The following is a 23,831-nucleotide window of genomic DNA, read 5'->3' on the forward strand; positions in this document are numbered from 1 at the left end:
TCTCCCAGTCTATCCAGTACTTTCAGAAGGCGGACTTGATCCTCTCAGGAACTGCTTATGCCTACATTCGTGCAGAGACGTGGATGAGTTTGAGGTGAGTAGTGGCCACATTACTAATTGTATGCAGTGGAGAAATGCAGACATCTCCTCACCTTCTTTCTGTCGGAGAGCTACTAGGGTAGTCATGTCGGCAGCTATGAACTGACTCAGGGCTTGCTCCATGCCTTCTGGGGCTATCCTAATGGTGGGGGAGTTCAGCCCTGTAAGGTACCACGGGTGTGGTTCCGGGACAGAAGGTTACCATGGATATGGATAGGTCAGAGTATATCAACAGACAACCCGTGGACAGGGCTTCTGGGAAATTCAGGACCCGTGGGCCATCTGCTTCCCGTATTTCGTGGCCGGCAGCAACAATGACAATACTCCAGCGGTATATAGGGTCCCACTTGCAGCCTATGGGCCGGGTGTTGGCTATATCGGGGAATTGTCTTAGGTAGTTGTAAACCTCCCGCGGGGGTTATCGGCTGGGACGTCCCCCACTGCGACCACGTGGTGGGGAGATTCGTGAAAGTCCAAGGCCCACTTGCTTCTCTTGCTTTGAGGGCACAGACATGGTTTCTCTAATTTTTGTACTACTCTCTTGGGCACCCCAGGTCTGAATCTCAGCAGCGCCTCCAAATGTAGCCCACCTTTCCCTATGACTAAGGGAACTGCGCATGCTGATTCCTGTTTTGCTCACAGGAGGCCCAATATGCTGCCAGTGGGAGCCTGTGGTGAGCTCTTTCTTCCTTGGTACAGCGCCCCCACTTGGGAGGGATCCCAGCGTAGTGGGATAACCCCTCACAGGAACCAATTACAGTGAAAAATACACACACACAGGTATTACAACTGGCTTACTAACACATGCACATATATCAATAACAATACAATAACCCCCACAATGAGAATGCCCCAATGCGATACCCACACAATATGCCAATACCCCGGCGTGGTTCCCCCAAAGTACTGAGAGTGCCCTAGGCACCTAAACACCCAGCGTCCTTAAGGCAGTCCCACCCAAAGTGTATGGAGTAGCTCTACCCCTGTGTGGATTTGTTGGTGCACTTTACCTCCCTGGGCACTCCTGTACCCAGGTACCGCTGATAGACAAAAGTACAGTCATGTCTCACGGCTTGGGGTCTGCAAATCCCCCTCTCGCCTCTCGCCTTACAGAGGATGATCCGCCACATGGGGGACCTCCAGCAGGAGTGTCTCCTAAATGTCTAAGGGCCTTAGACCTGGTCCCAGGCCGCAGGGCACCACGTGGCCGTCCGTTCACCGCTGCAGGAACACTCTAAGCAATAATGGGAAAGCGTCCCTATCTAGGGCGTTCCCTGCAATACTTCTCTTATTGTGACTCTGGGCCTAAATGGAGCCTGTGGGGGAAGTCTGGCCTAGTCCAGGGGCTACTGGCACCCTGGCCACTACCTATTCCCTCTGCTGCCTCCATCAGACTGGTGCACTCCAGTTTCACGCCAATTCCCTATATCTGTCCCTCCTAGAGGATTCTGGAACATGTAGTCCCTTGCGCAGCCGTGGACAAGATGGCCGCAGCAACTTTGCTCTACTGCGCATGCGCATGGTACTCTATGCGCATGCGCGAACACTAAAATGGCGGCCCCCACAAACCGATGAACCAGCCTGCTCACCCCCCATCCACCACTGAGGTAAGGGGGCTCGTATATATATATATATATATATATATATATATATATATATATATTGTGACAGAAACCAGGGGATGGTAATAAATTCCATATATAGGGCTCCCAGGATACTGAACAGTTTCTATCCTGTTTGGCCTGGGAGTGCAGCCTCATAATACATGCACTCCATCCCACAGTTTGGCAAGTGCTGGAACTGAGGGATGAGGGATCCAGACCAGAGTTTGTCTGCTGCCTGATTTCTGTCACCTGTCCTGCTAATTAGAAATCAGGTATTTATGACTGATTTCCTGGTTCCTCTGCCCTCTCCCCTAGAGCCTGGAGACAGGAAGTCTGCTGGAAGCAGAGAGGGGAAAAGCCTCTCCCCAAACAAGTTAAATCATTCTGTTCTTTTTGTCTAAAACTGCAAAGTTCTTTATTTTGTTGTTGGAAGTGGAAAAGCCACTTCAACCCTGAGTCAGGGAAAACCTAAGTTAAGTTATTGCTCAGGTGAGCAGGTTTTTGTTTTGCTTGTGTTTCTGTTGTATGCACTGTGGCAGTCTCAGTGCCTGGGACTGAATAAACCAGGCATAGCCTGTTTAAAGGAACAGCACGTGACGCCTCGTCATTTAACCTACCCTAAAAGACCGTGTTCTAACAGTCCCGGACAGACGGCGGAGCCCCGGAGTAAGCCGTTTGTCACAATATATATATATATATATATATATATATATATATATATATATATATATATATATATATATATATATATTCACCTCCGTTCAGAAGAAACTCACCTCCTAAATTTTAGTGCTTAACTGAAGTAACAAATAAGCATTGGTTATAAAATATAAAGGGGAACACAGCTTGTCATAGTGACATTCACAAAATTCTTTAGCTCAGCCAAGGAATCTAGAGTGAATATCATCTCAATATTGCAGTCTCTGTTAACACTGCTCTAGGATAGCCACCTGAGTTAAGTTCATTTAAAAAAAAAAATGCATTTAACAAGATGAAGATATATATTTTTATATTTCTTGTTTTAGTGCAGTTGTGCAGACATAGTACACAGTTCTTAGTCCCCTTACCCTATCATCATATTTTTAATCCCTGAAATTGGGTTTACCTTAATAAACTTTGTAGGTGTAGGAATAACAGGTTTATTAACAGAGAACACAGTGCACAAATGTGCACTGCATGTAGATGTAAAAACATATTGACACTATTACACTGTAGACGTATTCCGAAAGAAAATTGCAAATCAAGAAGATTCTTCACAATCTTTTTACATTGAGTATTGTCCAAGGAAAAACAGGATAGAAAAATGTTCTGTATTTCTTAATAGCATTAGCATAATATAAAAGGAATATAATTTATTCCTGAATGTTTAACATTTGTATTGCCTTTGCCAACATTTAAGAGCCTTTATAACGTGAAGATCAGTTTCGTTTTAGGAGTCTGTAACATCATGCTGACTGCAATTAAATAGCATTTATGGTTATTTACAGTACTTTATCAGTTTTAGCAGACCATAAATGCCTGGAGTGGAGAAAGCATACATTGGAACACATTAATCACCAAAATATCAACACTGTTGATAGCAAATACAAACAAAACTATTGATTACATTCTCAAATGGCTTTCTTCTTTGTTTTGGTCAGCTACTGGTGCCACCTCATACCACCAGAGAAGTGACAGTCCAGTTTTGCCCATCTTCCCTTGGAAAAGGCAATCACCGAGCATCCATCATCTTTAAAAACCCACAGGTATGGTTGTGGCTCATAATAGAGCATATGTAAATTACTCTTAACCCATACAATATACTTTGAAAGTGTTTTATCCTATTCCTCATTTCTATCAAGAGTTATACATGTGCACAAAAAGCATGCATTTCTATGCTCAATGTAGCTAAATACTGTAGATCACCATATTAGGATAACCAAGTGCTTTTCCGTAAGATATGTTTCGGCCAAAGTGATTGGATCAAAAGGTGTCTTTGGCACCGGAAGGTGTTATATGGCTTTATATATATGAGCCAAAGGGGCTTATTCTATACCTGCTACCTGCCAGAGAGAATAATTGGGTTATTTTCTGGCGCAATTCTCCATTAACTCCAATGGAGAATTTTGACCTAAAACAGCCCTACCTGCCACTTCGGCGGATATAGAATAAGCCCCTAAATGTATATTGATGATGAAATATGTGCATTTTACACTGTGAAATTTGTATATTCATATGCCACATTACACTTATACAGTAGCCTGATTTTTTTTTAGTACAAAAATAATAATAATAATAATAATCATTATCTTTGCCTGAGCGGTCAGACGAGCTAATCATTTAAAACGCCTGTTTATTATTCTTATAAATTGCCAAATTGAAGTGGTACTGTGAGTCAAGAGGTCAAACCGTGTCAGCACACAAGCTACGGCTGAGTCACATGTTTTGCTATATACTATAGAATATTCTTTTCTTTCTGTTAATATTCTATCGGCTAGATCCACAAAACTTTAGTTAATGAGGGCTTGTCACGTACACTGCTACCCATGCATGTGTTTTAACTGAACAGTAGTTCACATATAGCACATATAGTGCTCTTACATTTTAACCCCTTAAGCACCACATAAATGTCCCACATCCCGTGCTACTGATTATCATATCATTGTTTTGTTTTACCTTTTCTCTATGCAGTTGAGGAAATACAAAGAACACAGTATAACATTCATAGTGTAGGACCCACTGAGGTGGTTACAGAATTAACATGTTTTTGCAAAAAGATTGAACTAAATGACCCATACATATGAGAAGATTTTTTTTTTTTAGAAATGAACTAAATGGTTTGTCATGTTGGATATGAATTTGAGTTTCTTTGAGAACAGGGTATAATAACACCCGGCTATCCTGCTGACTCGCTTACCTCAACCCAAGGTACTAAAAATGAGCAATATCTTCCCAAAAACCATCACACTACACACTGCCAGTACTAGTATGCCGTATCGAGTCTAGTTGGCATTTGAGGAGAAGCGGACATAGTTCCCAGTGAGGTCCTCCCGGCTTTCACTGGGATTTGGCATTTCCCGTCTTGTGGGTACAGGTGAGTACCCGGTGACCAGTATTTCCACAGTACAGGCAGAGTCCGGCATCACGTCTGCACTGTTTTTCCCCTGGTGACAATTTGTTGCCTGTGAGCTGCATGGGTTCCTACGGGTCAAGAAGTGGAAGTTTTAGAGACCCTGCATAGAGGTTGCAGGAAGACTGCATACCTGACTTGCGTCGAGTATTCTCGGCTCTTCTCTCCTGTAGTGTTAAGTCCACTCGGATGCATAGTCCGATGAGTTCCTCAAGCTCTTTGGGGTGTTCCTGGGCAATGAGTTAATCTTTCAGATTCTCGGAGTGTCCTTGCCAGAATGCCGCCGGCAATGCCTCATCATTCCAGCCAGTCTCAGCTGCTATGGTTCAGAATTCGTCCGCGTACCGGGCTATGGGACGGTTGCATTGGGAGATATGAAACAGAGATGATGCAGCTGTTACCTTGTGCCAGGGGGTGTCGAACACACAGCAGAATTCTGTGATGAAGCGGGCTATGTCACCCGTGAGATCCGTCCTTTGTTCCCAGATGGGAGAAGCCCTCGCCAAGGCGTCATCCACTAGTAGCAATATGATAGAGACCTCCTTAGACCGCTTGGAAAGAAAGCGAGATGGCATCAATTCGAACTGGATATCACATTGATTCAGGAACCCGCGACAGCCAAGCAGATCGCCGCCATAGTGATTGGGCGTAGAGAGTCGGGGCTCAGAGGCTGCACCTGTGGGCATGGCTGCGGGGGCAGACACCACTGATGGGAGAGGAACAGCAGGGATACATGGTGCCTGACTAGTCATAGTTTTTACATTCCATTGGAGTTGCTCCATCCGCTGACTGGTCTGATCAAGAAATTTCTCAACATGTTTAAACATGTCTGAGTGCAAGTTCAAGACTCGAACCACCTCAGTGGGGTCCATGCTTATGGGGCTGAGCATACTGTAACGAGTGCTCACCACAAACTATACAGGACCGCAGGGCTGAGGTAGGGATGTTGATGGCCACCTACAACTGCGCAAGCTCGTCCGGAGTGCAGAGTGGTAGTCATGTAGCTGGGTAGGGTAGGAGAGGACAGGTTGGTCGTAATAGTCGCTGTGATCTAGGATAGGCGAAATCGGATAGTCGTTGCGCAGTGCCAGGGTCCAGGAGTATAGAAGGTAGAATCGTCGTTATCTGTAGCCGTGGTCAAGGGGTCAGAGAAGGCAGGAGTCCAGGTACAAGCTGAGGTCTAAATACAAGAAGCAAGACAAGGCAAAGGCAGGGCAGCAGGATACTGGAGACAAGCACAAGTACATAAAGAGAGGTTTTTTTTTTTTTAAAGTTTCGTTCTATCTATTACCTACACAAGTTAGACACTGCAATTCTTGGAAAAATTAATTGACTTGTTTGGTACTATTTATCACTATGTTGTCTGAATTTCTCCATTAAGAAGTCACATGACAGTTATACTGTACATGTCAAACAGGTGAATTAAATCTTGTGAATGCTTCAATTTAACTTGAGACAGGACACACCAGGCACTGACACAGGGCTTCCCCTAGTTTTTGACCTGGATAAATGTCCACGTTGTTCACCTTTTCAAATCAATATCTAACTTTTCCGATTGGTTGATCCAGGCTTTCATAACCTTTTCAATGTAAGGTTCAAACCTTTGTAGCTTGGTTCATGCCCTTTACATTTGCATAATCCTCTTGTTTTTCCCCAGCAGTAGCATTTTACCAAACTGACACTGACCTACTATTGGCAGCTAATTACATGAAAATTGAAAGCACAACAAATGTTATGTATACGTGCACAACAGCTAAAGGAAAGTTATCATTAAGATGGACCCAAGGATTCTTCTTATTGTCTACAGCTTTTGAAGTAACTTTTAACCTCAGAGAAAATGGCATTGATTTTCCTCCCTTGATTTCACTGATTAAATGTATCTGAACTGACAGTTCTAGCAATTTAAGCCATCTCATAGCTGGGTAGCTGACTAATCTAAAATCAGCTAATGACAGTGCTGCCAGTATAAGCTTTAACTGTTTCTGATTGTGCCTCTTTGCTGAATTGAGGGAAACTGCTCTGAGTTATTACCTGCTTCATTTGTTTCTGGTTTAAAATTGCACAAAGAGCTCTTCCCAATAATAACATATGGGATTCTCTTACCATCACGTTACTACATTTTTACATTTATTAAATCAAATGTATTGAGACAGCAGAAATGAATTTGGGTATTAAATATACATCTTAAATGTTACATTTCATTTCCAGTCAATGTTCTCTTGTTATATTAGCAGCACCCATTAACTAGACTAATGATTGGTCTCTAGGCTAATGAACTTCCACCCTAATGGCCTTGTCTTAGTTCTCATACAGTATGTAAGTCATCAGATAAATTATACCAAGTAATTTACCCATGAGCCAGAAGTAAATTCATAATGATTCTTTCAAACCAGATATACATACATGTCTGTTTCTATTTTCATCTTGAATTATAATTTGTAATTTATTATAACTTCAACTGCAAATGTCAGTTCAAGATGCAATTTCATAAATTCGAAGTACTTTATGTTGCTCTAATGCTTTTTGTTTCTGTTTTTTTAATCCAGTGGTTCAAAATAGCCTTCTGCCCCACATTTTTTGTTTGGTGCACAAAGAAAGATGTCTAAGATTTAGGGGTTAGGGGCCCCCAAAATCCCATATACATAAGGATTTTAAATAGTGGACTATTTTATTTGGGCTGGCGATATAGGAAGACTGTCATTCTTTCTATCTAGCACTCTTTTTAATCTTCCTGTTTATCTGTATTCTGTATCTTCCTGTGTATATACTCTTTCTGTCACCCAGAGCCACCCTTAACCCCACTGTAAGTCTACTGGGCCCCCATTTGCTCAAATCTGGTTAATGTATTACCAGTCTTTCTCCAAGAGTGAAGAATGCTGTAGTGATAACAATAGTATTCTTATACTGATAAAGATGAAAAGTTCAGATAAATAGAATCCGGTCTACCTTCTATCGTATATGGTTTCTTGCAAAATGCTATCAACAAACTACAGTGCAACTATTTAGGTACTTAGAATTGTGGCAGATATCAGAGTCTGTCATAGATAAATATTATCCATCTATTTGGTGGCAATTCCATGCATATTCATTTAGTGTATTACCTAATGCAACATGTGATCTTAAGTGTGTCTGACTCTAGATATATACCATGCATTCAACAGGAACTTAGTCACAAATATTATCTTCTTCCCTCCTGTAATTTTAAATCTACTGTGTTAAAAAAACGTTTATTTTCTAGGAATAGAATCCATCCCCAAAAAAGTGTATGATATGAAAATAGGAAATGAGCTATACTCTTCAAGAATCAGCATCTCATTGTATTTTATACAGGTCTTTATGGTTATCGTATTACAAGCAAAGCAGTGACATAACAGGAAATAAAGATAGCTCTTTCTTACACTCCCAAAAATGCAGAGAGATGACAGACATTTATCTCTTGAATGTTCAAGTATAGAATAGAAAGAAAGAAATGTAACAGTGTTTCCCCCACCCTCTGGGAGATTCCCCTGTTGCCAGGTGTTTGGTGCATGCTACATGTTGGCTCACAGAATGCTGAGTTGTCTGCCGATGATTGTGGGCACTTCTGGACCGTCTTCTGGTGTACATACCCGACATTTATCTCTGGTGACACAGCGCCTCCATCTGCTGTAGGATCCATGTGTATGGAGGCAATCTCCTACAGAAGAAACGTACTTTACTCCCCCCAGAAAGATTGCACACCAGGCAGGAGTTATAGATAACTGGAACCTGTTTATTCATCTGCATACACAGTATCACACAGTCTTCTGCACAATACAGCTCAATGCAGGTCTCCAATCTTGGAATGGTCCCTGAACCTCCACTCCGGTCCAAAGGCACCACAAGCAGTCCTTACTCTCCCCTGACCCTCTAGCAGGGACAGGGGAATGGTAATCACTCACTCTCCCCCAAGGGGAAGAGGAACAGGGGATGCCAATGTACATGCAATCCTGTGTGTTACCTGTCTCTCAAGGGTAGAGAGAACTGCCTACATTTGGTGGTGCAGCCCGTTAAGTAAAGTGGGAGGAAGATACTAGGTCTGGACCCAGGATTAGGCAGAACTCAGGCCTTGTCCCACCTCCTCCCCTGTCACTCAAGGGAGCTGCCTCTGGGGAGGGCATGGGGAAACCCCATGATTGGTCCTGTCACTGCCTGCACTGTTACCAGGGCTTACATGACAGGGATGGCAGACTGGTAGCCAAAACCAGGCATGGCTACAGAAAGAATAACTGAAGACAGTATAAAAAGATGTCTACATTGCCACAAAAAATATATATCATGGATTGAATACTGAAAAGCAATATAATAACTACATTTAAAAGTATCATATTGCACAGTAAATTATATTTACTGGCAGGTTATCATTATTTGAACTTGCTTTTGAAAAGGCCTACTGAATTACATGTATTTACCATTCTAAATCAATATTATTTAATGTTTAAAATAATAACTCTTGTGTATCTGGTTCTATTAATTAACAAAACATTATCACTCCATAAACATCTAGGAGAACGTCAATAGAAAGCAGAAAAAAATTGTCCAAGAGGATAAAAATCTCCCACTAAATGGGAGACTATATTATGAAGGGATCCTCTATCTTCTAGCCTTAATATTGATGATCCTAGAGGTACTCTAATCCAGTATAAAGGAAATGTAGGTGATAGAAGGAAAGCTAACATAGCATAATTAAGTTTCAATAAAATACTAGAACATACAAGATATGCACATCACACTCAAATTTTAACAGCATAAATTGCTGCGTCACAATATCCCTTTATACCCTCATTTCTCAATCAGATAAAGTGACAGAGCATAAATAAGAGATAATATTGGACTACAAAAACCACTAATAGTATGAATTCTGATAAAATCAGTGTATAAGGCATATATGGTAAATATATCCAAATGTCTCCATTGTACATCATAACATATTTCTCCATTGTACATCATAACATATATCAAGAATTAAATACAAAACAAACATGAATATTACATTTTAAATATACAACAATAGCATTATGCAATGTCATATTATTCCAGATAAGAGTGCCACATACTCAACCAAACCGAAATAGCCAGATCATAGTCCAGAAAGTCCTCCTATATGGTTTTGGGATCATGGTAAAAATGTCAAATATCCAGGAGAATGTCATGCATGCCAATTAGCTCATGACTATCAATATACATGGTGTCACGTGTAGCACACCTGTGAGCACGTGACTTGCATACGGGACAAGGGTTAATACACAACTCGCAAGTTGTCCCACCTTTCACCTTTACAAAGGTCCCTCAATGGACAATATCTTCCTTAAGTCTGTCCCCATATACCACCTGTCACGAACAGCACACAACTGAGCACAGGACTTAGAAAAGGAACCAGGATCAATACACACGGCTACTCTAGCCAAATCACCTTTCGCCTGCGCAAGGTACCTTGAATGAGTTAATATTAACCCCTTGCTCAATTGCAATCATCTATACGCTGCACCCACCTGAGAAATGCAAATAAAAGATGTAAAATTAATAAATCTACCAGGATCTCAGGTCACACAAAAATCTGTTCTAGAAAAATGTGTCCGAATATGGAAATACTCTCTCCAGAGCATGCAATAGTTCATTCAGAGCCCAAAGCATCACTTATTAAATGTTTTATTATATATAAAAATACAGTGCTTAGATTACAGTAAAAAGATTACAAGAACATACAATTACAGTAAATGCAGGACTGTTTCTTAAAATAAAAGAATAAAACAGAAATCCCTATACACTACGTTACCATACAGTATGTCATAGGTTTTTCCCCAGAGAGGTCACTGGTGCAGAAAATAGAACTTTACATGTTTGGTCCAAACACACCTCTGTTGAAATCTGATTTTCAGAATAGTTGCTAAGGCTTATGTATTCATTTTTCCCCATTGAAATAACATAAGCCCACCCCTGTCGTAAATCAGCTTCGAGATTGACAGTTTTATGACAGAGTAAAAACAAAACTGCTTCAAACGATGTTTAGATTTTGCCCCACCATATAGCCGCACTCATAACTTCCCACCTCTAATACTGAGACACATGTGAGTCCCATCAATCGATTCAGGTGGTCATTACGGATGCAATGAGACGACCGTCTTAATTCAAAATTTGAGTGACAAATGGATATATGTGCTTTAGTACCTGCTAGACCTCACATGTCGATAATCATTATATGCCACTCTTTGCCACGGATACACACGTGTTACTTTTAGTAGGTAAAGTAGATGACCACATGATAGTCTCATGTTTAATAAAGTACTCCAATTAAAGCATACCCTGCGTGTCACCTCTCTCTGGAATGCACCAGTAATTACTCACAACCATTTAGCTTTCTTTGCGGCTGATATTGTAGTCTCTGCTTATTGTTTAGGACCTTCTAAACAACCCATATCTCACTTTTAGTGCACATCTGTGATAGACGCCCCCCCACCATTAAGTCCTCTTTGAAGATCCCAGACCTAGGAAATGTCTTGACCTGTCATAAACCCAATATTTTGTATTATTAAACCCAAATTGTATCTTCATTAACCCATGAAGCACCAGATGGATTAAAATACATAATATCCTGTGATATTACCATGACACATAATTTAAAAAATCATGTAAAAAATTGCATATATTCATGGAGGGCATTACACAGTGATCTCTAAGCAGTAAAGTGTGAGATAGTAATGTAAAAGGAAAACAAAAAGAAATACAAAAAGATCAAACCATTTGTGTGACTTTGTTTTTCTATCTCTTGAGGTGAGAGATATTACCTTGACTGCAGGGAAATTTATATAAGTTTACACATTTATATTGTTTTGCGCACTTCTATATTCTTCACATTAGAAGCACAAAATCTTTTTATTTCCAGTTTTCAGTAATGATTGCTACAATTTGTTGCCCTGACTGTATATACCCTGTAGTATATTATTTGCATATTGTTATTAGAAGTGTCCCTTTTAGCTAGAATTTAAGAAAATAACGTCTTCAGCTGTAAATTGTTATGGTCTAATGCTCTAGTTGATGCTGGAAATTAAAAAATTTTAAAGGCACAATGTTGCCTCATTTAAAGCTCATATAATTAATTATCCTCATTTGTGCAAAAAAAAAAAACTGCAATTGCAATAAGAATTCCAATTACACAATAAGCCACAAGGCTTTCGATTGAGTTAAAATGTTTCCAAATATAATATGGTCTGTGCATAGTTAAGTCTATAAACTATGTAACACATTAAACCATTCAATACAATACTTTATCTCTTGTAAATGAGTGATTACCACATTACATAGATTTAAACAAAAATGATAAAATTACAGCTTTTGACTTGCAAACCGTGTGTATTGAATTTACAACTAATATTTCTCATTATTACACTGAAATACAAAGTACTGATGCTGCTTCCTGAGGCATCATTGTCCAGCAAACAACCAGAACAATTAACTTAAAGCTATGTGTGCTTACATATTTGTAGCCCCTCGACCCCCCTCCCCCCAATCTCACATAGGGTGTCCTAGGGTGTCTCAAGCTCCAGCTACATGTCTGAATGTGGTGCATACCTGCTGGCAACTCTGCCCTTACACAGGAATTACTGCCAGGAGGAGAGCAGAAATATAGCCCAAACCACACAGGGCTACATATTATTGAAAATTAAGTTAAAAGAAGGTGATGTTCTCTGTCAAAAAGGTTCATATACACATATAGATTACATCCTGGATCTTGCTGAGCAATTATTTCAAGCAACTGCATCCAAGTCCTCAACTGCTGAGAACAGTGCTACAGTATCTGTCAGGGAGTTGTGGACAATAGTAAATATCAACAAACATACAGGAAGGCCTATAAGCTGCTTTCACAACTACAAAGATTGTTGATAAATCGGCTGTTCTGAAGCACCTGACCCTTAATGAAATTGTCAAGGAAAATCCTTTGTAACATATATTATCCACCAGAGAGATGGCCATTTGTCCAGTTTTTACACGTGGAAACCGAGGAACTGAATAAGACCCAGGTCACTACAGTACCAAACACATACAGATGCAGTGGCCGTTATTCGAACAAATCACAGAGCAGTTTTCGTGTGCGCTGCTGTACTCAACGCAGCATTAATGCAGCCAATCGCCCCAGGCACACGTGTCTATCGCGGTTGCTTTGTTTCAATTTCATGGATTGTGTGCAATTAAATGCAATGAAATTAATGAATTGTAATGTGTACAGTACTGTGCTACTGTGCTACTGTGTCAATTTCAGATGTTTAAAAACCATAACACTAAAATGCCATTTTCTGCACTTGCGTCTAAAGGCGGTGCGGTTGGAAGAAATTGCGCGCCAACGCATGGGTATTCTGAGGTATACACCGCGTGAAGTGTTCGAATAACGGCCGCTGCATCTGTAAATAAACAAGTACAGTATAATGAACTTTCTTTTGAGTATCTTTTAAATGAACACATAGGGGCCTATTCTAGTAGCTTCGATAAAATTGCTGCTATCTCGAACGATGTGGCATGACCCCATCAACCGGTTTGTCATGGTGTTCAGTAATTATCAGAAAGCATTACCACAAGTCTCAAACCGCGAGGTAGGAAATGGCTCAGATAGTTCGGTGAGAAATCAGGCATTTTTTTTCTTTCTTTTCGTACCGTTCTGCCATAATCTCGCAAGACAGTCTATTTAAAGGGGCCATTTGCTTCACCATGTGTCTGTGCTGCTGGGAGTGAGGAAGAGACAGACTGGGCTAGGTGGTTGGAGGTTTTTGGATATTGTGAGAGTTCTTGATGATTTTTGAGTGAGTTGTCTTCTGTAATTTTGTTTTGTTTCTGATTTTCTTGTTTTGTTAGTGTGTCATTTATTTTCTTTATCTGTTATTGTGAGTGTTTGAGTAAGTGATGGGCATGAACGTGCAAGTGGATGTGTGAGTGAAGGTGCAAGTGGACGTGTGAGTGTGAGTGTGAGTGTGAGTGTGGGGAGAGTAGTGGTGGTGTGGGGAGGACTGTTAGGTTAGAAGTAGGGGCTCCATGGATCAGGGCCAGCAAGAGACACACAGGGAATGTGACCAGAGGTCGATGTTGCGGCTGCTGAACCGGCTCATAAACATAGGCAGCGTTTTGAGACTGTACACTGCAAGCGTTTCTCTGACATGGAGAATCAAGCCCTGGTGGATGGGGTTCTCCATTCATCTGATCGCCTGTATTGTATTGTATGTCTTTATTTATATAGCGCCATAAATGTACATAGAGCTTCACAGTAGTAATACATATCATATAAATAACAAATAATATAAATAACAGATCATGGGAATAAGTGCTTCAGACATACTGTAAAAGTAACATTAAGGAAGAGAAGTCCCTGCTCCGAGTAGCTTACAATCTAATTGGTAGGTAGGGAGAACGTACAAAGACAGTAGGAGGGAATACTAGTAAGTGCGTCTGCAGGGGGCCAAGCTTTATGTGTCATGTGTCCATGATTATCCAGTGCTACTCAAATGCTTCTTTAAGCAGATGTGTCTTAAGGTGAGTCTTAAAGGTGGATAGCGAGGGGGCTAGTTGGGTATTGAGGGGAAGGGCATTCCAGAGGTGTGGGGCAGAAAGTGAGAAAGGTCTAAGGCGGGAGAGAGGTTTAGATACAAAGGGGGTAGAAAGAAGAGATCCTTGAGAAGAACACAAGAGTCGGGATGGTGAATAGCGAGAAATTAGGGCTAAGATGTAAGGAGGGGCTGAAGAATGTAAAGCTTTAAAAGTGAGCAGGAGACTTGAGTGTGAGATACGTGATTTAATCGGAAGCCAGGAGAGGGATTTCAGGAGGGGAGATGCGGAGACAGATTTAGGAAAGAGTAGAGTGATTCTGGCAGCAGCGTTTAGGATAGATTGTAGGGGAGACAGGTGAGAGGTAGGAAGGCCGGACAGCAGGAGGTTGCAGTAATCGAGACGTGAGAGAATGAGGGCCTGAGTCAGAGTTTTAGCAGTTGAGTAACAGAGGAAAGGGCGTATCTCTGTGATATTGCGGAGGAAAAAGCGACAAGTTTTAGAAACGTTTTGAATATGAGAGTGAGGAATCAAGTGTAACCCCTAGGCAGCATGCGTGGGCTACTGGGTGAATGATCGTATTTCCAATAGCAATGTGGAAGGAGGTAGTAGGGCCAGGTTTGGGAGGAAGTATAAGGCAGGAGGAGAGTTGGGAAGCATTGTGGGATGGGAGGAGGCAACAGATGGGATGTTCTGCCGTATGGACTCCACCTTTTCCTTAAAAAAGTCAGCAAAGTCCTGAGGTGAGATGGAGGAAGAAGAGGAGGCAGCTGAGGGTGGTCTGAGTAGAGAGCCAAAGACAGAAAAGAGACGGCGTGGGTTAGACTTGTGTGTGTTGATTAGTGATGAAAAGTAGGTTTGTTTAGCTTGAAAGAGAGCAGAGTTGAAACAGGATAGCATAAATTTGTAGTGAATGAAGTCTGCGAGCGTATGAGATTTCCTCCAGAGGCGTTCAGAGGAACGAGTGGAGGAACGCAGCATGAGTGTGTGGGAGTTTAGCCAGGGTCTGGGGTTAGAAGGGCGAGGACGGCCGAGAGAAAGCGGGGCATGAAGATCAAGAGAGGAAGATAAGGCAGAGTTGTAGTTCCTGACCAGGTTGTCAGGGTCTGAAGCAGAACTGAAAGAGGAGAGGGAGGAGCGTAAAGTGGAATCAAGAGCTGGTAGGTTAATAGAGCGCAGGTTTCTGCAAAAACGAGGGCGAGATGGAGATGGAGAGAAGCGAGAGAGAGAAAATGAGATGAGGTGATGGTCAGAGAGAGGAAAAGGGGAGATGGAGAAGTCGGAGAGAGAGAAGTTTTTAGTGAAAACCAGGTCTAGGTAGTGTCCATCCTTGTGGGTGCTGGCTTCAGTCCACTGTTGATGGCCAAAAGAAGAGGTTAGAGAAAAAGCGGGAAGCCCAAGGGAGGGAGGGGTCATCAATGTGGCAATTGAAGTCCCAAAGGAGAAGAACAGGGGAGTCTGAGGAGAGAAAGAAAGAGAGCCAGGATTCAAAGTGAGAGAGAAAGGCAGAAGGGGGATGAGTAGAGGAAGGTGGGCGATAGATGACCGCCACATGGACCGCAGAGAGAGGAGAGCAGGAGCCCCACGCCTCTACCCCTGCCACCAGGGCGCGGAGTGTGGGAGAAGGAAAGGCCACCATAGGAGAGGGCAGCTTCCAGAGCAGAGTCAGTCTGAGTGAGCCAGGTCTCAGTTATGGCAAATAGGAACAGGGAGTGAGAGAGAAAGAAGTCATGCACAGAGAGGAACTTGTTAGAAAGGGAGTGTGCATTCCAAAGGGCACAGGAGAAAGGGAGAGAGGAGGGAGGGTGGCAGGGGATGGGTATGAGGTTGGAGGGGTTAACACCAGAAGGAGTAGAGGTTGCATGTGGAAGGCGAGGATGAGAGCAAGTAGAAATAAGGCAGGGACCAGGATTGGGAGAGATATCCCCAGAAGCAAGGAGGAGAAGCATGGACAGAAAGAGAATGTGTGAGGATGATTTGTAGGGGTGTGTTTTAGTGCAGGAGGTATAGCTGTGTGGTGACAGAGGGCGCAGGTAAGAGAGGAGTTCATGTGAACTGAGAAGTGGTGAAGTAAGGAGAGATGGCGAAATATGAATAGAGTTAGAGACATGATGAGGCTGGTGGAAGGAAGTGCATAATTTGAAAATAAGTGAGGTTACAGCAAATATAAAAAGTAAAGGCGGCATCACAGCAATAGTAATGTGTTGAGATTTGCACTCTGTCATGATATCCTCCTTTCCAGCGTAGATCAAATGCAGGAATCAGAAGCAGTAGATTGTGTCCACTTTTTCCACTTCTTTTTGAACTTCCTTTTTTAAACTTCCATACTACTTTAAAGATTTCTACTTAAAAGTATTTCTGCTTAAGAGCAAAGGCTGCAGGCCTGTTTGGTTGCTTAGTAAGTGTGCGTTCTAGAAGTTCAAATTTACGTGGCAGAGGGAGAACATGTTCACAAGAGGCTCCAAGCAACAGGCCACTGACTAGATCTCAAATGTTAAGCCAAAAATAAAGTTTTTGGTTGAATCATGAACTTATTTGCTTTTGCTGTTCTTCTGAAAATTCATATACATTACTAAATTGGGTATTTTTAAACAAATGTAATGGTACACTTGTCAATTCTATTATCAATGTATGTCCTTTCATACAGTACATATAGTAACAGGGAGTAAATGTTCATTCTATTTGCAATAGACAAACAAGTCAACTAATGTCTGTCAAATGTTTACTTCATATTTTTAAATAACATATGGTGTAGATAAAAATAAACTAACATTATATTACATAAAAATAAAATAATCATTTGTATATCATTATTTAAATTTTTAATTATACCATATCATACAGGAATAGAACCCAGGACCTTTCATATGCTAGTTAAGCAAACCTTACCCCTACACCATACTGACTGTGATGTCACTGACATCTAGAAATTAACTTGACAGTGAACAGAGTACACTCTCCTTACAGAGGATAAATATATTTATAGGGTATGTTTTGTCACACCCAGCCTATGGTGTAGAGGTAAGCGGTATGGCATTGGCAGTGGAAGGTCCACTTCATGTTTAATCCCTGCATGTGTCTAATACAAAATGTACTAATGTTCAATTTGTGTGCGTCCGTTTGTCAATAAAGCATTTAATTGAATGTTTAAAAAAAAAAAGACTGGAGAGAGGAGAGCAAGGAGAGCACGTGGACGTGTTTCACATAACAGCTTGTGTGTGTGTGTGTGTGTGTGTGTGTGTGTGTGTGTGTGTGTGTGTGTGTGTGTGTGTGTGTGTGTGATGCAATCAATACACATGGACATTTGTCTTAGCAACAATCTATTTAACATTATACCAATTAACTAAAAAGTATTTATAAATATAGATGTGAGTATATGAAACACTATATATGTCATAATAATAAGAATTTTCCATCTAAAATAAATACACATAAAAAAATGTTATTTTACCACTTTACCCACCAGCCAACCATGCCCAAAATGACCCGTTTCAAATGCATGGAACACTGATGAGTTTCTCAGGATAGATGAATTGCGCCTGGAACCCGAGAATCTGGGTACAACATTAAGAATCTTAATATTGGCATTGCATACCACCTGCACATTGATGGAGTGAAAGTGTTTGCAGTTACAGTAAGCATGCTCATTCAGACTAGGCAGGATAAAGGCAACATGGGTGCAATCGATTGCACCCATCACACATGATAGCCCGGCTATGGTATAAAAGCCATTTCTCAGTTCCAGCAATTCTGTCTGCTCTCTAGGAGAATGAATATAATTCCTAGCGCGTCTAGTCAGTGCACATAGAAACTGGCTAAAGGCCCGCGAGAATGCCGACTGCATGACCCCGCCTACTATGCCCACAGTTGTCTAAAAAGACACAGAAGCAAGAAAATGTAATGAGCACAGCATTTTAACAAGCCCAGCAACTGCACGACCTCTGGCTGTTAAGAAATCTAAATTTTCTCTTAACTCTTCATAAAGAGCTAACATTGCTGCTGTACTCAAGCGATATCTGCTAATAATTTCTTCCTCAGTAAGCCCCTCCAAAAGTGTGCGTTCACGATATAAATGTGGATGGGGCACCAACTCTCTCCTTTATCATCTCCTCTTCCCTCTCCTATCCTGTCCCTCTCCCTCTCCTATGCTGTCCCTCTCCTCTCTCCTCTGTCCCTCTCCTCTCTCCTCTGTCTCTCCTCCAAAGCCTGTCTTCTCCTTCTTATCATAATATATCTCATCTCCATCTCTCCATGCGCCATCTCTACCTCGAAGTAAGTGTTCAATTGACTTTCTTTAAGAAGCTATGTCATTATGGCACGCGACTTCAATAAATGAAAGGTGTTTTAAAAAAAAAACAAATTAAGTAATAAACTCCATGTGTGTCTACAAAAAATGAATATGTGTTCATTAGAATTCTAAATCATAACCTGATATTTTTATAACGTGACGTAAATATTCATATACCTTCATTAGCCAAAGTAAAACAGATCTTTATAATGCCACTAATTGTCACGTACGCAACAGTCAGCAATAGGAGTTGCATTTTGCGATTAATTATAATTGGTACTAAATCATTGAAGCATGTTAACGTGTAATGCTGCATTTCAAGTTAGCATTTTAAAAAGAAACAACATTTGTTTTTTCAATGCAATATGTGCATCAATACAATCTGCACAATGACAAGTAATTAGCTAAGCTCAAGATCATTATCTTTTTTAAATGCTAAAAGTATTTTCATTTAGTACAGATCTGATGTTTAAAAAAACATGTAGTATATTGTTCAACTGCTGCTTTAAATTCACACACAAAACAGAAATATTAACTTTGTAAATAAATAAAAACGTACATATTAAGGAATCTTGGAAAAAACTAAAATATGCCTATTCACCACAGTTCTTAAAACATTGCACATTTATGACACAATCTAACATCTATTCATTACGTTACACATGTTGGTTATAGGTTTACATGTATGTAACCTGTGACAACATATGTCAACACTGTCACACAAATTAAAATTATATGTTAAAGGTGCTGGTCAAAGGGACGTGTTGAAAAATTAAAATTGATTTGATATCTTTACATATGTGCATCAATACTAGGTGCACACTGACAATCGATTAGAAACATTGCAGATCTACAAATTCTCATGTACTCGAACGAGTATTGTTCAAGTTATTAAAATATTTTACAGCATAGCATTGCGGGACGTTTAGTCCATGTAGATAATATGACTGGGCAGTTACTAGATACAATTGTTAGCCTGCTAGAGAGAGGCTGGGAATGAAAAGGACAAACCAATCAGAAGAGGAAGGGGATGTACTGTAACTTTGATAATGCTTTATACTGTACATTATAAACATTGTCAAATTACATTCAAAATGTATGGCATGCTTATTTTTGTTAGTACAAACACTTTTGTCAGAGCACAAAAAGTATGTATTTTTCTTTTTCAAGACCAGGGACTCAGAACTAGAAAGCAATATGTCTCAGTTCCAAAGACTCCCGGCTTAAATCCTATGTAGAAAAGATACCTTTTTTTTTCTAAATCCTACCGCAAATCCCATTTAATCAAATTGGTGAGTAGCTCGCTATGTGAGAGCCTCAATGATCTCATTGGAGCTATTAGACCAGGGTGATTTTATAGAAAATGCTAGTTGGAGCTGTTTTTCAGCTCCCGCTCGGTTTGTTTGAGCAGGAGGGCTACCGCTTGGCGAGATGCACTTCCCATACGAGTTTGGCAGCTCATCTGAGCTTTCTGAATAGCAACCTTCTGGTTGGTGGGGTTATCCTCTCCACCGGGTGGGTGACAGGAGTCCAGGTTCTTGGGGAATACTGTGGGTGGCGGCCTCCCTTGAGTGATCCAGTGGCCTCGGACCAAGGATGGGCGTCTCTGCGGGAGTTTGTACCAGGAACCCTCCGAGATGGGAAAGGGTCTTCCGATCGGGTTGACTGGATCTCCCGTGCTCGAGCACAAACTGTTCAAGGATCTCTGCCTTGTCATGTTTTTCCGGTTGTATCCACCTGGTACATAAGTCTACTAAGCGGTGGGCTACGACCCGGGGTCTGTCTCTGTTTGTATATTTGACTGTCCGGAACCGCCGTCGGTAGGTCTCTGGAGTGAGGCCTAGGCGATCCAGAATAGCAGCCTTTAGTTGCTGATAGTCCATGGCCTCGTCTGCTGGAAGAGCCTGGTAGGCTGCCTGAGCTTCCCCTATGAGGAGTGGAGCCAGAGTCGTTACCCAGTGATCAACTGTCCAGCCTTGGGCCGTGGCTACCCTTTCAAAAGTGAGGAGAAATGCCTCTGGGTCTTCATTTGACTTAATTTTATGCAGCATAAAACTGGCTGGATCCACCGGTGGGTTATTTGGAATCCCTGGTCTGCTTGGGGCTGGGCCTTCGGCCAGCAATTGGAGTAGCTTTTCCTCTCGCCGGGCCTGTCGCTCATCTTGCTGGGCCTGTCGCTCATCTTGCTGGGCCTGTCGCTCAGATTGCTGGGCCTGTTGCTCAGCTTGTTTCTCTGCTAGCTGGAGCTGTTGCTCAAGGAACTGAGAAAAAATTGTCTCCATTTTTTTTCCCCGTCTGTGTGTGTGTGGCCCTTCAGATACAAGGCCCGTCCAACATCCCACTTCTCACACCATCTGTGGCAGGACGGCCTGTAGCCGAGGTCAGGGAACAGTCCACACGTGTAGTTTCAGGATAAATGAAAACGTTCAGTGGCTTTATTTCTCCACAGCAACATAACATGCGGGTACACTGTCCCTTTAAGCAAATAAATCCTGCTTCACGTTGGGAGAAAACTGACTAACACAGCAGTCCTAGCTAGCAGGCTGGCTGGCTAAACCATACCCAAACCGTAAGAGTCTTTTTAAGCAGTCATGCAAACAAATGAAAGAAATCTTACTTTGACTGCAGTAAGTAGTGTGCTGTATCCTTCTGGCTAGCAGCACATCTATCCATGTGCTCTCATCTGAGACAGCCAGCTACTGCTGGTAACAAGATCCTTATCTACCTTGCTGGCTCTCAGGTGTCAGCTTACATCATGATTAGCTAGCTTCCACCTGAGTTAACCCTTATGAGTGCTGGATGAAGCACTCAGACATATGTTTCCCAGGCATAACTGATAGGGGTTGACTTCACCCTGTCACACCCCCCCATGCTTTGCTGATGTCATCACACATGACATCACAAATTACATCACATCAGTGAATGGAATCCGGGGATATCTGGAGCTGAAATAAATAAGCGGGCCAGCTCCGGAGGCCCCCGGACACCCCCGGATTCAATCCTATACAGTAAAAATAAAAGAAACTCCTTGATATGCAAATCGCAATTCTGATATTACCACCCTTTGGGTTGCGAGAAAAGAATGCAAGTTTTTTTGCACGATATGCATATCGGAGTTTAGTGAATATCAGTTGCTGGCAAAAAATGTGAGTTTCGCCATTTTATCATCTACCGCACGGCTTTTTATAGCCAGGGTTGCACGACCATTCCAACAAGACACCGTATGACGTCACATACAGTAGGTGACGACCACGGCCTCATTTGATGCTGCGGTTCAAGAGGAGGTGGGGCAGTAGCAAGGAGGCTGCCGACACAGCTAAGTGCCTGGGGGCGGTGGATTTTTAAAATATTATTTTTAAATTATTAAGATTTTATCTGTGAAGAACATGTTAATCCATTAAGAGGTATCACAACACGTTTGTTTAAGGTTCATCAGTTTAATGTACTTATTTGTGTAAGGATTACAGCCCGGTTGTCAGCTATTATAAAAATTGGAGCACTTTGATCATATGCATATATTTTCAACCTGGGTTAATGTTACCCAATTATTTTTATCGCATGTCTGGTACTTTCCTTTACACTGAACTACCTGTATAATCACCAACATCTGTACTATGTGATTTCATTGTTATTCTCAGAATTTTAACTTTTTATAATCTTCTTTTAGTTTTACCATACTTTAGTTTGAATTGATTTTATGCTTTAATCAAAACCTTGGTCAGTGCTATAAAACAGAAGTAACGATTGAACTCAGTGGGCAATCTCACTTATTCAAAGGTCTACATCAGAAAAGGCTTTGTGTAAAATAGTTAATCTAAAGTGTAAAGCACCGCTGTTGTCTGATAGATCTTTTGCTATGCTCCTTTCTTTCTATTCTGCAAATAATGGTGTTCATTTATCATGTGCAGTTAAGAGGAGCCTTTTACTTCATTGCCGATCGTTTTTAAGATGGATTCTGTCTAGTGTTCTGCTAATTAGACCAACATTTGAACAATCTTGTCTCTCAAATTCTGTCAGGGATTAAAGCAATATGGCCATGCAGTTAAATTGTACAGTAGATCACAAAAAATGCATTTTGTAAAAACATGGTTGTCCTGGAAAAGGATTGTGTGTTTTCTCTGTCTTCAGGCTGCCAGCACTCCTCAGCATAGCTTTCGCAACAATGTTGTTACCCCTTGTGGGTTTCTTGGCTTCAGACAGTTGCCTTGGCAACCCCCCTGCCTTTTTACCAGGATGGACTGCTCCCCCTCGTCTTGCCAGATGCTATTGTCCCAGTAAATTTCCCATCAGCCCAGACCAGCATGCTGTCTCTTAGTACCAGCAGCCATCTTGAGCAGTAACCTCTCTTTATCCTGGTAAAGTTACTGATTTTTACCTATCCCCATATCCTGCATTTATTCCACTTCCCTCATGTAAGGAATCCGCTCCTGGGTTTTGCTGAAACCTTTTCCTTACAGAGCCTTGCAGCTTCTTGACAACTCGCCCCAGTTTTCTGCAATCAGCATCACCTGCTTCTGCAATTAGACTGCAGCCTGCTTCTTGATGCCTCCTATGCAGCTCTGCCTCATTGGCTGCCTGTTCTATTTAACTCCTGCTCCGCCCACCAGGAGGTTGCTGAACATAGACTTTATCTAGTAACTGTGTTTGCCACAGCATCTCTGTTTGGCCTGCCTTGCCCTTCTTGCCATTGCTCCTAGTTACTGGCAGACTCCCCCGCGCCGCCGTGGTTACACTGAAGCCTCAGTGTTCCTTGTCCTGTCTGCAATGCCTGTTCCCTGTGTCCTTCCAGTGGCCTCCACCACTCTCAGCTGTACCTGGCTAGGGGGTGCTTTTCTGTGCTGTAGCACTGGCTCCTCAATTCCTGTTACCTATCTGCATATCCCTCGTGCAGAGGCCTGCATCGGTGTTCCTGTTACCTATCTGCATATCCCTCTTGCAGAGGCCTACATCGGGTTGCTGTTACCTGCTGCATATTCTCCTTGCAGAGGCCTGCATCATTGTTCCTGTTACCTGCTGCAATCTCCTGCTTCCAGTGGCCTCCACTACTCACAGCTGTACCTGGCTAGGGAGTGCTGTTTTGTGCGGAAGCACTGGATCTCCTGTTCCTGTTCCTTTCTACATTGAAGCACCTTTGCTCAAGCGTCCTGTTGCCGAACCCTTGCATGGATATTGTTTACCCAGCCTT

At 41.8% G+C, this 23,831-nt stretch overlaps 1 protein-coding gene across 5 annotated transcripts in view; it reads left to right on the forward strand.

Annotated features, from left to right (window-relative positions):
• The window catches only part of CFAP47 (cilia and flagella associated protein 47), a 663,944-nt gene that overhangs the window by 525,923 nt on the left and 114,190 nt on the right, over window positions 1-23,831 (forward strand). For all 5 annotated transcript variants that reach the window (XM_075590256.1, XM_075590258.1, XM_075590257.1 and 2 more), the window contains one exon: window positions 3,344-3,448. In XM_075590256.1, coding sequence (XP_075446371.1) covers window positions 3,344-3,448 — 105 coding nt within the window. The remainder of the gene's footprint in view (window positions 1-3,343; window positions 3,449-23,831) is intronic.

The sequence above is a fragment of the Ascaphus truei genome, chromosome 3 (assembly GCF_040206685.1).
Source record: "Ascaphus truei isolate aAscTru1 chromosome 3, aAscTru1.hap1, whole genome shotgun sequence".
Taxonomy (NCBI): Eukaryota; Metazoa; Chordata; class Amphibia; order Anura; family Ascaphidae; genus Ascaphus; species Ascaphus truei.